The sequence below is a fragment of the Globicephala melas genome, chromosome 15, assembly GCF_963455315.2.
Source record: "Globicephala melas chromosome 15, mGloMel1.2, whole genome shotgun sequence".
NCBI classification, from domain to species: domain Eukaryota; kingdom Metazoa; phylum Chordata; class Mammalia; order Artiodactyla; family Delphinidae; genus Globicephala; species Globicephala melas.
Window position 1 is genome coordinate 54,084,954 of NC_083328.1, and position 19,106 is coordinate 54,104,059.

The 19,106-nt window shown below is 39.9% G+C and overlaps 1 protein-coding gene across 2 annotated transcripts in view; it reads left to right on the forward strand.

Moving 5' to 3' along the window:
• FERMT1 (FERM domain containing kindlin 1) overlaps positions 1-19,106 on the forward strand; it is a 74,173-nt gene that overhangs the window by 34,964 nt on the left and 20,103 nt on the right. The window contains exons 7-9 of one of the 2 annotated variants that reach the window (XM_030872583.2): positions 12,057-12,164; positions 12,580-12,711; positions 14,596-14,645. In XM_030872583.2, the coding sequence (XP_030728443.1) occupies positions 12,057-12,164; positions 12,580-12,711; positions 14,596-14,645 (290 nt within the window). The remainder of the gene's footprint in view (positions 1-12,056; positions 12,165-12,579; positions 12,712-14,595; positions 14,646-19,106) is intronic. The other variant, XM_060285238.1, reaches the window with a different exon arrangement.

Below are 19,106 nucleotides of genomic sequence, written 5' to 3' on the forward strand. Positions count from 1 at the left end.
CCTTTCCAAGCAGCTTTAGAAATGCTGAGAAGGAGGGAGCCTGTGGACAGGTCACGGTCCCACTGGCCTAAGAGCAGCACCGCTTGCCAGGCTCGGGCTCACTGCGGATTTTGACCTTCCCTGTCACCTTTTTCCCTAGTGTGCATAAAGTTAATGCAAAACGAAAAACAAACTCATGCCAACCAACCCGTGATAAACCTGTTTAGGTACTCTATCTTTCTATTTCTCCCCCATGTTATCTTTAACAGTTTATCGTTTTTAAAGGATACAGTAAAGTATAGCCTCAATATGAAAAAAAAAAAAAAGAAAAGAAAATCAAACATAGGAGAGTTATTGTTTAATTGGTACAGAATTCCAGTTTTGTAAGATGAAATGAGTTCTGGAGACAGATGGTGGTAATGGTTGCACAGCAACGCAAGTGTACTTAATGCCACTGAACCATACACTTAAAAATGGCTAATACTAAAAAGGAATTATTTAGAGTAAAAATGGAAAATAGTCCTTTACCATGACCTTTCTCCTGAGAACTAGCCACAGTTAACAGCTTAATGATTAATCATTCATGCAGATTTTTTCACATACATTTATAAACGTATTTTTGAACAGATTTTCAGGATCTTTTCTTCCTACATAAATAGGATCATGTTTTTGCTGTGTAGCTCGCTTCTTTTTACTTCATAATATATCACAGCCATCTTTTCATGTCAGCATATGTGTCTGACTCACTTTTTAACCAGTACAAAATAATCAGAGGAAAGGCTATAGTTTATCAGGACCTGTGGGTTGCTTGAAATTTTTCCTCTTTCAAAAACTGTGAACATTCTTGTACAAGTGTCTTTGATGAGTGCCTTGCATTTCTTTAGAATAGTAACTGTGGACATGCTCATGAAAGGGCAAAAAAAACATTTAAATATCCCACCAAAATTCTTCCTACTGATCTCATATGTGTAAGTGCCCGTTTGCACCACATCCTCACCAATACCAGCCATTACCAGCACTTACAGCCTGGGTAAATCTCATAAGAAAATAGAAATTATGTCATCTTGTTTTTGGGGTTTTATTCTAATAAATTTATTTATTTATTTTTGGTTGTGTTGGGTCTTCGTTGCTGTGTGCAGGCTTTCTCTAGTTGCGGTGAGTGGGGGCTACTCTTCGTTGTGGTGTGCGGGCTTCCCATTGCAGTGGCTTCTCTTGTTGTGGAGCATGGACTCTAGGCGCACGGGCTTCAGTAGCTGCAGCACGTAGGCTCAGTAGTTGTGGCGCACAGGCGTAGTTGCTCCACGGCATGTGGGATCTTCCCGGACCAGGGCTCGAACCTGTGTCCCCTGCATTGGCAGGCGGACTCTTAACCACTATGCCACCAGGGAAGCCCTATGTCTTCTTGTTTTAGTTTGAATTCTCTGATTACTAGTGAGGTTGAGAATCTTTTCTAATGTTTATGTGGCCATTTTGTTTTCTTCTGTGAATTGCCTGTTGATATATATATTTGCCTCATCTTCTATTGAACTCTTTATATTTTTCGTATTTATTTATAGGAGCACTTTGTGTGTAATGGATATTACCTTTTTTTATTGCAGATATTTCCTTTCAATCTATACCTTATAAACATATAATCTTATTCAGGGGATTTTTCACTTAAAAATGTTTAGTTATTGGGCTTCCCTGGTGGCGCAGTGGTTGAGAGTCCACCTACCGATGCAGGGGACACGGGTTCGTGCCCCGGTCTGGGAAGATCCCACATGCCGCGGAGAGGCTGGTCCCGTGAGCCATGGCCGCTGAGCCTGCGCGTCCGGAGCCTGTGCTCCGCAATGGGAGAGGCCACAACAGTGAGAGGCCCACGTACCGCAAAAAAAAAGAAAAAAAGTTTAGTTATTGATTGTCAAGTCAGCCTTATACAGCATAACCTAAAGTTTTCCTGTCTTGCTTAGAAAGGGCTTCCTTGCTGAAAAATTACAAAAAGTTTTCTCTCATGCTTCCTTCTAATAGTTTTGATTGTTATCTTTAGTTTTTTTATAACCGCTTTTAGATATATAATTCACATAATACCATGCATTTCACATACCAACATTTCACCCATTTAATATGTACAAATCAATGGTTTTTAGTATATTCACAGAGTTGTGCAACCAACACCACTATCTAATTTCAGAGCATTTTCATCATCCCACCAAGAAGTCCATCACCCATTTGGAGTCTCTTCCCATTTCCCTCCAACCCTCCTAATCCTAAGCAAGCATCAGTCTACTTTCTGCCTCTATGGATTTGCTTATTCTGGACATTTCATGTACATGGAGTTATACAATATACAAACTATGTGGTACTTTGTGACAGTTTCTTTCACTTAGCGTAGAATTTTCAAGGTCTATTCATATTGTAGCATGTATCAGTATTTCATTTCTTTTCATTGCCAAATAATATTCCATTATATATATATGTATTTATGCATTTGTCAGCTGACGGACATCTGGATTGTTTCTACTTTTTGGCTATTATGAAAAATACTGCTGTGAACATTCATGTACAAGTCTCAGTTTTGTTTTTTTTTGACTTTTTAAAATTAATGTAAAATATACAAAACATAACATTTGCCATTTTAACCATTTTTAGGTCTACAATTCAGTGGCATTAAGTACATTCACAGTGTTGTGCAACTATCACCACTATTTTCAGAACTATTTCATCATCCTGTACAGAAACGCTGTACCCATTAAACAAAGCTCCCCATTTTCCCCTTCCTCCAGCCCCTAGTAACCTCTATCCTACTTCCCGTCTGTATGAATTTGCCTAGTCTAGGTACTTCATGTAAGTGGAATCATACAATAATTGTCCTTTTGTGTCTGTCTGATTTCACTGAGCGTAATGTCTTCAAGGTTCATTTATGTTGTAGCACGTATCAGAATTCCTTTCCTTTTCAAGCCTGAATAATACTCCATTGTATTCCATTGTATGTATTGGATATACATTACATTTTGTTTATTCAATCATCTATTGATAGATATTTTGGTTGTTTCTAGCTTTTGGCAATTGTGAATAATGCTACTATGAACATTGGTGTAATAGTATTTGTTTGAGTCCCGGTTTTCAATTTTTTTTCAGTATATACTTATGAGTGGAATTGCTGGATCATATTCTATGTTCAGCTTTTTCAGGAACTGCCAAACTGTTTCCCATGGAGGCTACACCATTTTACATTCCCACCAGCAATGCACAGGGGTTCCAATTTGTCCACATTCTCACCACTATTTGTTATTATCTGTCCTTTAGATTAGATTCATCCTAGTGGATGTGAAGTGGTATCTCATTGTGGTTTTGCATGTTTAGATTCTTTAATCTATCTGTAATTTATGTATTTTGGATGTGTAAGATTGTTTTGTGATTTTTCGATTTTTCTTCTCCAAATTGCTTGGCATTTTTAACACTGTTATAGTGCTGAATTCTTTCTTCCCCTGCTGATAAAATGCCATTTTCTTTTATATTAAATTATATACATACATAGGTCTGTTGCTGGATATTGCTTTACTGACATTTTGTGAATTGCTATACCAATACCACACTATTTTAGTTGCTGCCACTTTATTATATATTTTAATATCTGGGAGGACAAGTGTCTCCCAGCATTGTTCTTTTTCAAAATGTTCTTGGAGATATTTGAACATTGTCTCTTCCAGCCCAACTTGATCAGCTTGCATGAAGTTCCACTAAAAACCCCTGTCAGATTCTGATTAGATTTACAGAGTCTACAGATCAGCCTGGGGACCCCTTCTCCTTATACTACTTATCACATAAACCATTTCACTACCTGTGTTTCCCAACAATAGAAGTGTGATAAGAAAGGGAAAATACTGGAATCTAAGATGGGTCAGTTTGGCCCCTTCAAGAAGCTCTGGAAAATATTTTGAGAAAGAAAGTTCTTAATTCAGAAGTAAAATGAGCTGGGGCAGTGGAAAGATAGAGGAGTTTCTTTCCGTTACCTGAACTAAAGTTTATTGCATCTGATTAACAAGGATTGGCGGTGAGCAAGCAAGGGAACATGTTGTTCTCGCTTCCCCCTGCTGCAGCAGGAGTCCCAATAAAACTTGCCTGAATTTCTCGCCTGGCCGCTGATCAATTTCTATTGGTTAAGGAGGTCAAGAACACTGATTGGTGACATACTTTGTGGCGACACCACGAAGGGACTATTGCCCCCTTCCCAGGAGAGGATCTGGACACCTCCAGGACCACTGAATGCTGCTTCCCAGTGCGTGACAAGCGGCCACCTGAACCTCTTGTTTCAGAGTCAGCAAGTTTGAGTTGAGCTTGAGGGAGGAGGCGGAAGATGGCGGAAGAGTAAGACGCGGAGATCACCTTCCTCCCCACAGATACACCAGAAATACATCTACACGTGGAACAACTCCTACAGAACACCTACTGAAGGTTGGCAGAAGACCTCAGACCTCCCAAAAGGCAAGAAACTCCCCACGTACCTGGGTAGGGCAAAAGAAAAAACAGAGACAAAAGAATAGGGACGGCACCTGCACCAGTGGGAGGGAGCTGTGAAGGAGGAAAAGTTTCCACACTCTAGGAAGCCCCTTCGAGGGCGGAGACTGCGGGAGGCGGAGGGGGGAGCTTCGAAGCTGCGGAGTGCACAGCAACGGGTGCGGAGGGCAAAGCGGGGAGATTCCCGCACAGAGGATCGGTGCCGACCGGCACTCACCAGCCCGAGAGGCTTGTCTGCTCACCCGCCGGGGCGGGCGGGGCTGAGAGCTGAGGCCGGAGCGCAGGGAGAGGACTGGGGTTGGCGGCTTGAACATAGCCTGAAGGGGTTAGTGCACCACAGCTAGCCGGGAGGGAGTCCGGGGAAAAGCCTGCACCCGCAGAAGAGGCAGGAGACTTTTCCTTCCCTCTTTGTTTCCTGGGGCGTGAGGAGAGGGGTTTAAGAACGCTGCTTAAAGGAACTCCAGAGACGGGCGCGAGCCGCGGCTAAAAGCGCGAACCCCAGAGACGGGCACGAGCCGCGGCTGAAAGCGCGGAATCCAGAGACGGGCGCGAGCCGCGGCTGAAAGCGCGGAATCCAGAGACGGGCGCGAGCCGCGGCTGAAAGCGCGGAATCCAGAGACGGGCGCAAGCCGCGGCTAAAAGCGCGGACCCCAGAGGCGGGCGGGAGACGTTAAGGCTGCTGCTGCCGCCACCGAGGGGCCTGTGTGCGAGCACAGGTCACTCTCCACACCCCTCTTCCGCGGAGGCTGTGCAGCCCGCCACTGCCGGGTTCCCGGGATCCAGGGACAACTTCCCCAGGAGAGCGCACAGCGCGCCTCAGGCTGGTGCAAAGTCACGCCGGCCTTTGCCACCGCAGGCCCGCCCCGCACTCTGTGCCCCTCCGTCCCCGCCGGCCTGAGTGCGCCAGAGCCCCCAATCAGCGGCTCTTTTAACCCCATCCTGTCTGAGCAAAAAACAGACGCCCTCCAGCGATCTACACGCAGTGGCAGGGCCAAATCCAAAGCTTAGCCCTGGGAGCTGTGAGAACAAAGAAGAGAAAGGGAAATCCCCCCCAGCAGCCTCAGAAGCAGCGGATTAAAGCTCCACAATCAACTTGATGTACCCTGCATCTGTGGAATACCTGAATAGACAACCAATCATCCCAAATTAAGGAAGTGGACTTTAGGAGCAAGATCTATGATTTTTTCCCCTTTCCTCTTTTTGCGAACGTGTATGTGTATGGTTCTGTGTGAGATCTTGTCTGTATAGTCTTGCTTCCACCATTTGTCCTAGGGTTCTATCCGTCCATGTTTTTTTTTTAAATTTTTTTCTTAATAATTAATTTTAATAACCTTATTATACTTTACCTTCGTTCTTTCTTTCTTTCTTTCCATCCTTCCTTCCCTCCTTTAGACAACGAATCATCCCAAATTGAGGAGGTGGTCTCTGACAGCAAGATTTAGGATTTTTCCCCATTTACCTCTTTTAGTGAGGGTGTATGTGTATGCTTCTGTGTAAGATTTTGTCTGTATAGCTTTGCTGCCAACATTTGTCCTAGGTTCTTTCCGTCCCTTTTTTTTTTTTTTTTTCTAAATAAGAAGTTTTTAATTCAATAACTTTATTATACTGTATTTTATTTTTACTGTATCTTCTTTCTTTCTGTCTTTTTTCCTTCTTTCCCTCCTTCCTTCCCTCCTCCCTCCCTCCCTCCCTTCTTTCCTTCTTGCCTTCTTTCCTTCTTTGCTTCTTTCTTTCTTCCTTCCTTCCTACCCTCCTTTCCTTCTTTCTTTCCTCATACTTCTACTAATTCCCTCTACTTTTTCTCCCTTTTATCCTGAGCCTGTGGATGAAAAGCTTTTGGTGCTCCAGCCAGGAGGCAGGGCTCTGCCTCTGAGGTAGGACAGCCAACTTCCGGACACTGATCAACAAGAGACCTCCCAGCTCCACATAATATCAAACAGCGAAAATCTCCCAGAGACCTCCATCTTAACACCAGCACCCAGCTTCACTCAACGACCAGCAAGCCACAGTGCTGGAAAACCTATGCCAAACAACTAGCAAAACAGGAACACAACCCCACCCATTAGCAGAGAGGCTGCCTAAAATCATAATAAGGCCACAGACACCCCCAAACACACCACCAGACGTGAACCTGACCACTAGAGAGACAAGATCCAGCCTCATCCACCACAACACAGGCACTAGCCCCCTCCACCAGGAAGCCTACACAACCCACTGAACCAACCTTAGCCACTAGAGACAGACATCAAAAACAGGAGGAACCACAAACCTGCAGCCTGCAAAAAGGAGACCCCAAACACAGTAAGATAAGCAAAATGAGAAGACAGAAAAACACACAGCAGATAAAGGAGCAAGATAAAAATGCACCAGACCTAACAAATGAAGAGGAAATAGGCAGTCTACCTGAAAGAGAATTCAGAATAATGATAGTAAGGTTGATCCGAAATCTTGGAGATAGAATGGACAATAGATTGGACAAAATGCAAGAATCAGTTAACAAGGACCTAGAAGAACTAAAGATGAAACAAGCAACGATGAACAACACAATAAATGAAATTAAAAGTACTCTAGATGGGATCAATAGCAGAATAACTGAGGCAGAAGAACGGATAAGTGACCTGGAAGATAAAATAGTGGAAATAACTACTGCAGAGCAGAATAAAGAAAAAAGAATGAAAAGAACTGAGGACAGTCTCAGAGACCTCTGGGACAACATTAAACGCACCAACATTCGAATTATAGGGGTTCCAGAAGAAGAAGAGAAAAAGAAAGGGACTGAGAAAATATTTGAAGAGATTATAGTTGAAAACTTCCCTAATATGGGAAAGGAAATAGTTAATCAAGTCCAGGAAGCACAGAGAGTCCCATACAAGATAAATACAAGGAGAAATATGCCAAGACACATATTAATCAAACTGTCAAAAATTAAATACAAAGAAAGCATATTAAAAGCAGCAAGGGAAAAACAACAAATAACACATAAGGGAATCCCCATAAGGTTAACAGCTGATCTCTCAGCAGAAACCCTACAAGCCAGAAGGGAGTGGCAGGACATACTGAAAGTGATGAAGGAGAAAAACATGCAGCCAAGACTACTCTACCCAGCAAGGATCTCATTCAGATTTGATGGAGAAATTAAAACCTTTACAGACAAGCAAAAGCTGAGAGAGTTCAGCACCACCAAACCAGCTTTACAACAAATGCTAAAGGATCTTCTCTAGGCAAGAAACACAAGAGAAGGAAAAGACCTATAATAACGAACCCAAAACAATTTAGAAAATGGGAATAGGAACATACATATCGATAATTACCTTAAATGTAAATGGACTAAATGCTCCCACCAAAAGACACAGATTAGCTGAATGGATACAAAAACAAGACCCTTATATATGCTGTCTACAAGAGACCCACTTCAGACCTAGAGACACATACAGACTGAAAGTAAGGGGATGGAAAAAGATATTCCATGCAAATGGAAGCCAAAAGAAAGCTGGAGTAGCAATTCTCATATCAGACAAAATAGACTTTAAAATAAGGACTATTAAAAGAGACAAAGAAGGACACTACATAATGATCAAGGGATCGATCCAAGAAGAAGATATAACAATTGTAAATATTTATGCACCCAACATAGGAGCACCTCAATACATAAGGCAAATACTAACAGCCATAAAAGGGGAAATCGACAGTAACACATTCATAGTAGGGGACTTAAACACCCCACTTTCACCCATGGACAGATCATCCAAAATGAAAATAAATAAGGAAACACAAGCTTTAAATGATACATTAAACAAGATGGACTTAATTGATATTTATAGGACACTCCATCCAAAAACAACAGAATACACATTTTTCTCAAGTGCTCATGGAACATTCTCCAGGATAGATCATATCTTAGGTCACAAATCAAGCCTTGGTAAATTTAAGAAAATTGAAATTGTATCAAGTATCTTTTCTGACCACAACGCCATGAGACTAGATATCAATTACAGGAAAAGATCTGTAAAAAATACAAACACATGGAGGCTAAACAATACACTACTTAATAATGAAGAGATCACTGAAGAAATCAAAGAGGAAATCAAAAAATACCTAGAAACAAATGACAATGGAGACACAACGACCCAAAACCTGTGGGATGCAGCAAAAGCAGTTCTAAGGGGGAAGTTTATAGCAATACAAGCCCACCTTAAGAAGCAGGAAACATCTCGAATAAACAACCTAACCTTGCACCTCAAGCAATTAGAGAAAGAAGAACAAAAAAACCCCAAAGCTAGCAGAAGGAAAGAAATCATAAAAATCAGATCAGAAATAAATGAAAAAGAAATGAAGGAAACAATAGCAAAGATCAATAAAACTAAAAGCTGGTTCTTTGAGAAGATAAACAAAATAGATAAACCACTAGCCAGACTCATCAAGAAAAAAAGGGAGAAGACTCAAATCAATAGAATTAGAAATGAAAAAGGAGAGGTAACAACTGACACTGCAGAGATAAAAGAGATCATGAGAGATTACTACAAGCAACTCTATGCCAATAAAATGGACAATCTGGAAGAAATGGACAAATTCTTAGAAATGCACAACCTGCCAAGACTGAATCAGGAAGAAATAGAAAATATGAACAGACCAATCACAAGCACTGAAATTGAAACTGTGATTAAAAATCTTCCAACAAAGAAAAGCCCAGGACCAGATGGCTTCACAGGCGAATTCTATCAAACATTTAGAGAAGAGCTAACACCTATCCTTCTCAAACTCTTCCAAAATATAGCAGAGGGAGGACCACTCCCAAACTCCTTCTACGAGGCCACCATCACCTTGATACCAAAACCAGACAAGGATGTCACAAAGAAAGAAAACTACAGGCCAATATCACTGATGAACATAGATGCAAAAATCCTCAACAAAATACTAGCAAACAGAATCCAACAGCACATTAAAAGGATCATACACCATGATCAAGTGGGGTTTATTCCAGGAATGCAAGGATTCTTCAATATACGCAAATCTATCAATGTGATAAACCATATTAACAAATTGAAGGAGAAAAACCATATGATCATCTCAATAGATGCAGAGAAAGCTTTTGACAAAATTCAACACCCATTTATGATAAAAACCCTGCAGAAAGTAGGCATAGAGGGAACTTTCCTCAACATAATAAAGGCCATATATGACAAGCCCACAGCAACCATCATCCTCAATGGTGAAAAACTGAAAGCATTTCCACTAAGATCAGGAACAAGACAAGGTTGCCCACTCTCACCACTATTATTCAACATTGTTTTGGAAGTTTTAGCCACAGCAATCAGAGAAGAAAAGGAAATAAAAGGAATCCAAATTGGAAAAGAAGAAGTAAAGCTGTCACTGTTTGCAGATGACATGATCCTATACATAGAGAACCCTAAAGATGCTACCAGAAAACTACTAGAGCTAATCAATGAATTTGGTAAAGTGGCAGGATACAAAATTAATGCACAGAAATCTCTGGCATTCCTATACACTAAGGATGAAAAATCTGAAAGTGAAATCAAGAAAACACTCCCATTTACCATTGCAACAAAAAGAATAAAATATCTAGGAATAAACCTACCTAAGGAGACAAAAGAACTGTATGCAGAAAATTATAAGACACTGATGAAAGAAATTAAAGATGATATAAATAGATGGAGAGATATACCATGTTCTTGGATTGGAAGAATCAACATTGTGAAAATGACTCTGCTACCCAAAGCAATCTACAGATTCAATGCAATCCCTATCAAACTACCACTGACATTTTTCACAGAACTAGAACAAAAACTTTCACAATTTGTATGGAAACACAAAAGACCCCGAATAGCCAAAGCAATCTTGAGAACGAAAGAAGGAACTGGAGGAATCAGGCTCCCTGACTTCAGACAATACTACAAAGCTACAGTCATCAAGACGGTATGGTACTGGCACAAAAACAGAAAGATAGATCAATGGAACAGGATAGAAAGCCCAGAGATAAACCCATGCACATATGGACACCTTATCTTTGATAAAGGTGGCAGTAATGTACAATGGAGAAAGGACAGCCTCTTCAATAAGTGGTGCTGGGAAAACTGGACAGGTACATGTAAAAGTATGAGATTAGATCACTCCCTAACACCATACACAAAAATAAGCTCAAAATGGATTAAAGACCTAAATGTAAGGCCAGAAACTATCAAACTCTTAGAGGAAAACATAGGCAGAACACTCTATGACATAAATCAAAGCAAGATCCTTTCTGACCCACCTCCTAGAGTAATGGAAATAAAAACAAAAATAAACAAATGGGACCTAATGAAACTTCAAAGCTTTTGCACAGCAAAGGAAACCGTAAACAAGACCAAAAGACAACCCTCAGAATGGGAGAAAATATTTGCAAATGAAGCAACCGACAAAGGATTAATCTCCAAAATTTACAAGCAGCTCATGCAGCTCAATAACAAGAAAACAAACAACTCAATCCAAAAATGGGCAGAAGACCTAAATAGACATTTCTCCAAAGAACATATACAGACTGCCAACAAACACATGAAAGAATGCTCAGCATCATTAATCATTAGAGAAATGCAAATCAAAACTACAATGAGATATCATCTCACACCAGTCAGAATGGCCATCATCAAAAAATCTAGAAACAATAAATGCTGGAGAGGGTGTGGAGAAAAGGGAACACTCTTGCACTGCTGGTGGGAATGTGAATTGGTTCAGCCACTATGGAGAACAGTATGGAGGTTCCTTAAAAAACTACAAATAGAACTACCATATGACCCAGCAATCCCACTACTGGGCATATACCCTGAGAAAACCAAAATTCAAAAAGAGTCATGTACCAAAATGTTCATTGCAGCTCTATTTACAATAGCCCGGAGATGGAAACAACCTAAGTGCCCATCACCAGATGAATGGATAAAGAAGATGTGGCACATATATACAATGGAATATTACTCAGCCATAAAAAGAAACGAAATTGAGCTATTTGTAATGAGGTGGATAGACCTAGAGTCTGTCATACAGAGTGAAGTAAGTCAGAAAGAAAAATACAAATACAGTATGCTAACACATATATATGGAATTTAAGAAAAAAATGTCATGAAGAACCTAGGGGTAAAGCAGGAATAAAGACGCAGACCTCTTAGAGAACGGACTTGAGGTTATGGGGAGGGGGAAGGGTGAGCTGTGACAGGGCGAGAGAGAGTCATGGGCATATACACACTAACAAACGCAGTAAGGTAGATAGCTAGTGGGAAGCAGCCGCATGGCACAGGGATATTGGCTCGGTGCTTTGTGACAGCCTGGAGGGGTGGGATGGGGAGGGTGGGAGGGAGGGAGACGCAACAGGGAAGACATATGGGAACATATGTTTATGTATGACTGATTCACTTTGTTATAAAGCAGAAACTAACACACCATTGTAAAGCAATTATACCCCAATAAAGATGTTAAAAAAAAAAAAAAAAAAAAAACAAGGATTGGCCTCAGTTATTCTAGATCTTTTGTACTGTGGAATGTAAATATGCCCCCTCATACATACACACACATATATCTCTTTCTTTCTCTAGTACGATGCTGTCCGAATAAACCAACTTTATGAACAAGCCAGGTGGGCCATTCTCTTAGAAGAAATTGACTGCACGGAGGAAGAAATGTTGATCTTTGCAGCACTACAGGTATGGGAACCTCGGTACCTTTCTCTGAAAGGAGACAAAGCAAATTTGTTCTCCTTAAAGTTTCATTTTCTTCATACTGATTGTTTTTCTTTGAAAAAGAGCTGAAAATGAGGGTAGTAAATTATTTAAAATATTCCTCATAACCCATCCACATGCACATCTTATAAGGCATCAGTCTTGCCGTCCTCATCTCTTCTGCACTACAAGGTCAACCAGTGATGGGAAAGAACTGAGTTGGAACATGACTAACCATAAATCTCAAAATAATTTAAATTATATTTCATTTTCCCTACATAGCTGGGGGATCTCCTTCCAGGAGATGTTCAGTATTGCAGGGGAATTGTCTTCAAAGAAGAAATGGCCGATGGATTCCCTTGTGTTTATAACATTCCTAAAACCTCTGTTTTTGTTGTAGTATCACATTAGCAAACTGTCATTATCTACTGAAATACAGGATTTTACAAATGAATCTGAGGTCGACGAAGTAGAAGCAGCACTTTCTAATTTGGAAGTGACCCTGGAAGGTGGAAAAGCAGACAACACTTTGGTATGAATTTTTCTGATAACTCGGAATTGTGGCTTTGCTCTGATTGACAAACATAGATGAGTTTTTTTATTGTTATGAGGGAATATTTTGTCTGATTTTGAAAAATAGAAAATACTCTCTTCATCTGACAAACTTAAACCTAGCAAGAACTGACTAGCTTTTCTCAGGTCGCTCTGTAAGAGACGGTAAGGTATTTTCATCACTCTCAATGACAATTCTTTCATATTGTATTTCTTCTTAAAGATAAGCTAGCTTGTATGAGGGAAAGACTGCTGAGGGCTCCATTTCACTAGTGTGGAACATGAATTGGCCCTTTAACTTAAGTCTAGAAGAATGAGGTAGCTGTGAAAGTAGAGAAACCATATGATCTGTTGACTTAGTCATACATTTCAACTGGGCAAGGTTGGACATTGTAAAATGTTCCTGAACCTTTTGACTTTAGTAAATAAAGAAAAACTCTCCAGTAAAACATAAAGAAATAACACTGTTTTATCATCTTTATTGCTCCTTATCCAAGAAATGTGGCTGAATGTCAGCTTTATAATTGCAGTGCCCCTCCTTGTTTGATTCATTCATTGGGAGCCACTCTTTTGTATAACTTCTTCAGTCATTAGTTTAATCACATTGAATCAGAGAGGTAGAGTCATTGTAATTGGCTATAAATAGTAATAGATAAAAATGAGTCATTATATAGTTTTGTATTTAATGTGTGTTCTATTATGGTTAAATTCCTTAAAATAGGAAATTGGTATCATGCCAAAGCAAATACTTCATACAAACTGAATTCCCAGATTCTGTAGAGATTCAGGCCCTGAATCACATTTGTTAGAGACATGGGCCCCATGAAACTCGACTTCTCTTTTGTCTACATCCTCCACTAAATACTTACAATGGAAAAGTCATCCTTCTTAGAATAAATAAAAAATTCCCTTCTCACCTTCCTCAGTATTTTTTTTTGATGCCAAACAATAGTCTTTTCAGTTTGAAAAAAGGCACCAACCTACACTGCAGAATGAACTTTGAACGAGATTCCTTCTGAGAGTTTAATCAGTGAACTAGATATAGCAAGACTTATCCACTCTGATATAAACATTGTAAAATATTTTGTTTATACATAAAAGTAGTAGTTTTTTTTATAAATTTATTTCTTTTATTTATTTATTTTTGGCTGCGTTGGGTCTTTGTTGCTGCACGTGGGCTTTCTCTAGTTGCAGCTATCAGGGGCTACTCTCCATCACGGTATGCAGGCTTCTCATTGTGGTGGCTTCTCTTGTTGAGTAGCATGGGCTCTAGGCACGCAGGCTTCAGTAGTTGTGGCACGTGGGCTCAGTAGTTGTGGTGCACGGGCTTAGTTGCTCTGCGGCATGCGGGATCTTCCCGGACCAGAGCTCGAACCCGTGTCCCCTGCATTGGCAGGTGGATTCTTAACCACTGCACAACCAGGGAAGCCCCAACTTAGTAGTTTCTAACTCAAATTTTTAACTTGAGTGATAGTGTGTGGTAGTTTTTAAAATCTTTTTTCCTTTGTGTAATATATGACACAGAAAAGTAAAAAATACAAAAACGTACAGGTTAAAAAATTAGTATTAATTTGTCACCCAAGTCACCACCCAAATCAAGAACTAGAACTTTACCAATCACCCCAGAAGTCCCATATGTGCCCGATCCTAGTCCTAACCCTCCCCCACCTCACCCCCAAGGTAACAACTGGAAATGTAGCTGGTGTGACTGAGGAACTGAGTTTTTCAATTTATTTAATTTTAATTAATTCTAATGTAAATAGCTACACATGGAGGGTGGCTACAGTGTGGGACAGTGCAGGTACAGAGTATCAGCACCACCTGTCTAATTACTGCTTGTCAAATGTTATCTGCTTTTCCTCAGGAGGACATTACTGATATCCCTAAACTTGCAGATAATCTCAGATTATTTAGGTAAGTCACCCTTGAAGAGGAAAGAAGTTACACAAAATCTTGCAGGTAAAGCGTCTAGGAGTTTAAATTGAACATCCATTAGGCAGGTTCATTGTTCAAAGGTGAGAGCGTGAGCTTTGGCATCAGGCAATGGATGGAGTCCTAGCTCCACTATGCACATCAGCTGGGTGACCTCAGGTATTGTCCTTATGCCTCAGTTTCCTGATCTATAAAGTGGGGATATACCTTCCCTTAGGCTTGTTGGGAGAATTAAATTAGATGATGCATATGAAGCATTGAGCATGGTGCCTGGCTGATTAAATGGTGGTGTAAACACGGCTGGTGTCAGTGATACTGAACACATATGCCAGACTGGAATTCTTTCTATGGTCCACCTGCTCAGGACTCTCACACTATTTGAAAGCTCTTTCATGGTTTAAAAATCAGTTGTCTCTAGAACTTTGATCCTGGGCTTATAGAGAGTAGTCACCTTAGTTTATCTACCTTCACCTGTTAAAGTATTTCTGATAAAATCCCCAGTCACCTCAGGTCAATCTGAAACTGTTAAAAAGGCAGAGAAGTTTTTTACCTTCTTCATGGGAAGAAAGGGCTGCCACATTTGTGATGGTGCCAAGGTGGGTTAGGATGAAAAGAGTAGGGTCCTTTTGAAGTTCTATCAGTTACTTTATGGTTTGTTGACTTTTCTTAACAAGCTGACACTTCACTGAGTCAGTTGGCTTGAAAAGAAACACAAGTCGCTTTTTTTAACATATGATGCAAAGAAAGACTTGGAAAGAATGAACAATGAATCAGCTATAAATGAGAAACAAGCGTCTGAAGGTAGCAATATTTGTCACTGGGTTTCTACAAGGTTTTTTTTTTTAGTGTGATTTTAGTAGATGGTTCCAAACAATAGGGTCATTCATTTAACTTCCGTGGCATAAATAGTTGCAACCATGCATATTGTTATAGTCAGAGCTACAGAAAAAAAATAAGGATTTGAATCCACAAATATATCTCAATAAATTATTAATAATTGTTCTTAAAAGAAATTCAGTTGCCGTTTTCTCTATATAGAGCAAATTGAGCTCTTCGCAAACCAAATAATGACAATATTCTTCCTATAGATGTTTTTGATGAAGGAAACGATATCCTGAAACTAAGCCCTGAATCCGTATCACTTTAGGGTGATTATTATGCTAAAACTCACAAAGTTGTCCTCATATTTCACCAGTGGCCACTTTATCTACCAAAGGTTTCAAGGCATTGAATGTATAATATAATATGGTTTCTGGAAGAAAATAATAAAGGAGGAAGCGGGGTGGGGGGGGATGAAACAGAAAAGGAGAAGGAAAGGGAGGAAAGATGTTGGAGAGTGGAGCTCTGCTGCTAGTGGGTGTGTGACCCTTATAGACCCTTCATTTCTCTGGGCCTCCTTTCCTCAGCAGGAGAAGAGCATTGAACTAACCCTTTGATTTTTAATTTTTTTTTTCTTTGACAGTGAAGCTCTTTTTTTCCCCCTAAACACATCTATTGAACCACTATATAAACAGTGAACTTCACTTCCTAGCAACATGACCTCTGATCTGATGCAAATCTCAGTCTCACTATAAATTCATTTGAATGTTGGGTAAGATAAAAAGAATTGTCAATACAAAGTTGATCTTGAAGTGAGACTGGGAAATCTCAGCTTGCAGGAAACGAAGAGGGAACTAGTTCTACAAATGAAGCTTCAGCTGCACAGGGGGGTTTGGCCATGAACATTGATTCTCATGGCTCAGGGCTGGAATTTTAATCCCCACACAGGATTCAAGGTGGGGCTGCCTCCTGTAAAGTTATTAGCCAGGACTGAAGCTGCTGCCTAAAGCCAGAAACTTGCAAGAGCTGCCTTCTCTGCTTAACAGGGAGTAGAAAAACTGCCTATCAGTCAAAGGAAGAGTAAGTTCATCCTTGCATAGAGTGCTGTGTGGGGAGATGAAATGTCTCTTGAAAAGTCAGAGCCAAGGTCTGTGCCACACACAGATGTAGATCTAAATTTAAATGTCTTATATGATAAGAGAATTCTGAAAAATAAAACACAAACTGGTCCAGAACCACAAAAGCTATGAAACCCTAGCAAATGTAATTGCAAAAATACTTGGAGGGAAATATTCACAATCTAGCATGCGTGGACCTTCTACAGAAAACAGCAACACCCCCAAAACAAACAAACAAACAAACAACCTCCCAATAAAAATTACTAACCATGTGAGTTCATGAACCACCATAAAGAAAAGTCAGTAGGTCCAGTAAATAAGCGGATTAGCCATTTTAATAATTTTAGGTAATAGAACAATCTGAAGAAACCATAAAATGAGTATGTTTAGAATCATTAAGTACATTGAAAGGTAAAAATTGTAATGAAAGGCAGTATTAGAAACTCTAAAAAAGAAAAATATAGTCATAGAAATTTAAAATTGAATACATGTATTAAACATCAAGTTCAAAACACAAAGAGAGGACTTAGAAAGGTAGAAGTGGAAGATATGGTATAGATAGGATGAGAAGGTTCAACTAGGAGTTTCAGAAAGAAAAAAAGGGGAGAAGCAAACATTCCAAAGAGAATGCTTATTTTCCATAATTGTTGAAGACAAACTCCTTAAATTCAAGAATCACAAATCCCAACAAAATAAATCAGTATAAACGTACATCTTGGTGTGGCCAACCATTGGTAAGAGAAAGTCTTTGAAGTCAAAGAGAAAAGATAGATTTCCTATAAAGGAAAAACTGTTCTTGTTGGCTGGAAGATATCTTGAAAGGGCTAAGAGAAGATAACAATCAATCTAGAACTTTATGCCCAATCTCTCAACATTTTACTTGCTACAAACGCTTAAATATAAATCAGGCAAGATACAATCCTAATAGTCAATTACATATTTAATAAAAACAATGATTTATTCCCAAACTGTAAGGTGTAACCACTGTTGGAGAAACTACCTTGGAATAAATGGCTCCACAGCAGGGTTATAGGGAGAGGTTACAAATAAAACTCATTCATGGAGTCATTCATAATCAAGTTACCGTAGCAAAGAAGTTCCAGTCAGACATACCCAATGTGCTATAGAAGACTGTCAGTGTGATTTAGTTCATAAATAAGAGACTCTTAAATTTGGTAGAATCTTTACAGTATTTTTAAAGAGATGGAGGGTGACTACGAAAATCTTTAGTCCTACTCTAAGGCTCACTGGTTATCACATGCAAAATTACCTGTTAAGAGTTATACTTAAAAAAAAAAGAGGGACTTGCCTGGTGGCTCACTGGTTAAAAACCCACCTGCCACTGCAGGGGACACAGGTTCGATCCCTGGTCTGGGAAGATCCCACATGCCACGGAGCAACTAAGTCCAAGAGCCACAACTACTGGGCCCACATGCTGCAACTACTGAAGCCCATGCACCTAGAACCCGTGTTCTGCAATGAGAAGTCACTGCAATGTGAAGCCTGCTACCGCAACGAAGAGTAGTCCCTGCTCACTGCAACTAGAGAAAGCCTGCGCACAGGAACGAAGACCCAACGCAGCCAAAAAAAAAAAAAAAAGTTCCAAATCTATGACCTCTCTGTGATGATAAGTGGCCATCAGTAGTGAGCCTCCAGATACTTTCAAAATAATAAATGCACTTAATCTGTCATTTAGGAAAAGGTGATTGTAAAATGAGTGAGAAAATAACCAGTTTTTGAAAGATGTTAATGCTGTGAAGAGAACATTTTGGGTTTTGGGGGGGGATTTTTTGCTTTTGCTTTTTTTAACATCTTTATTGGAGTAAAATTGCTTTACAATGGTGTGTTAGTTTCTGCTTTATAACAAAGTGAATCAGTTATACATATACATATGTTCCCATATCTCTTCCCTCTTGCATCTCCCTCCCTCCCACACTCCCTATCCCACCCCTCTAGGTGGTCACAAACCACCTAGCTGATCTCCCTGTGCTGTGCGGCTGCTTCCCACTAGCTATCTATTTTAGGTTTGGTAGTGTATATATGTCCATGCCACTCTCTCACTTTCTCAAAGCTTACCCTGCCCCCTCCCTATATCCTCAAGTCCAGGCTCTAGTAGGTCTGTGTCTTTATTCCCGTCTTACCCCTAAGTTCTTCATGACCTTTTCTTTTTTTCTTAGATTCCATATATATGTGTTAGCATACAGCATTTGTTTTTCTCTTTCTGACTTACTTCACTCTGTATGAAAGACTCTAGGTCCATCCACCTCACTACAAATCTCTCAATTTCGTTTCTTTTTTGGCTGTGTAATATTCCATTGTATATATGTGCCACATCTTCTTTATCCATTCATCTGTTGATGGACACTTAGGTTGCTTCCATGTCCTGGCTATTGTAAATAGAGCTGCAATGAACATTTTGGAACATGACTCTTTTTGAATTATGGTTTTCTCAGGGTATATGCCCAGTAGTGGGATTGCTGGCTCATATGGTAGTTCTATTTTAGTT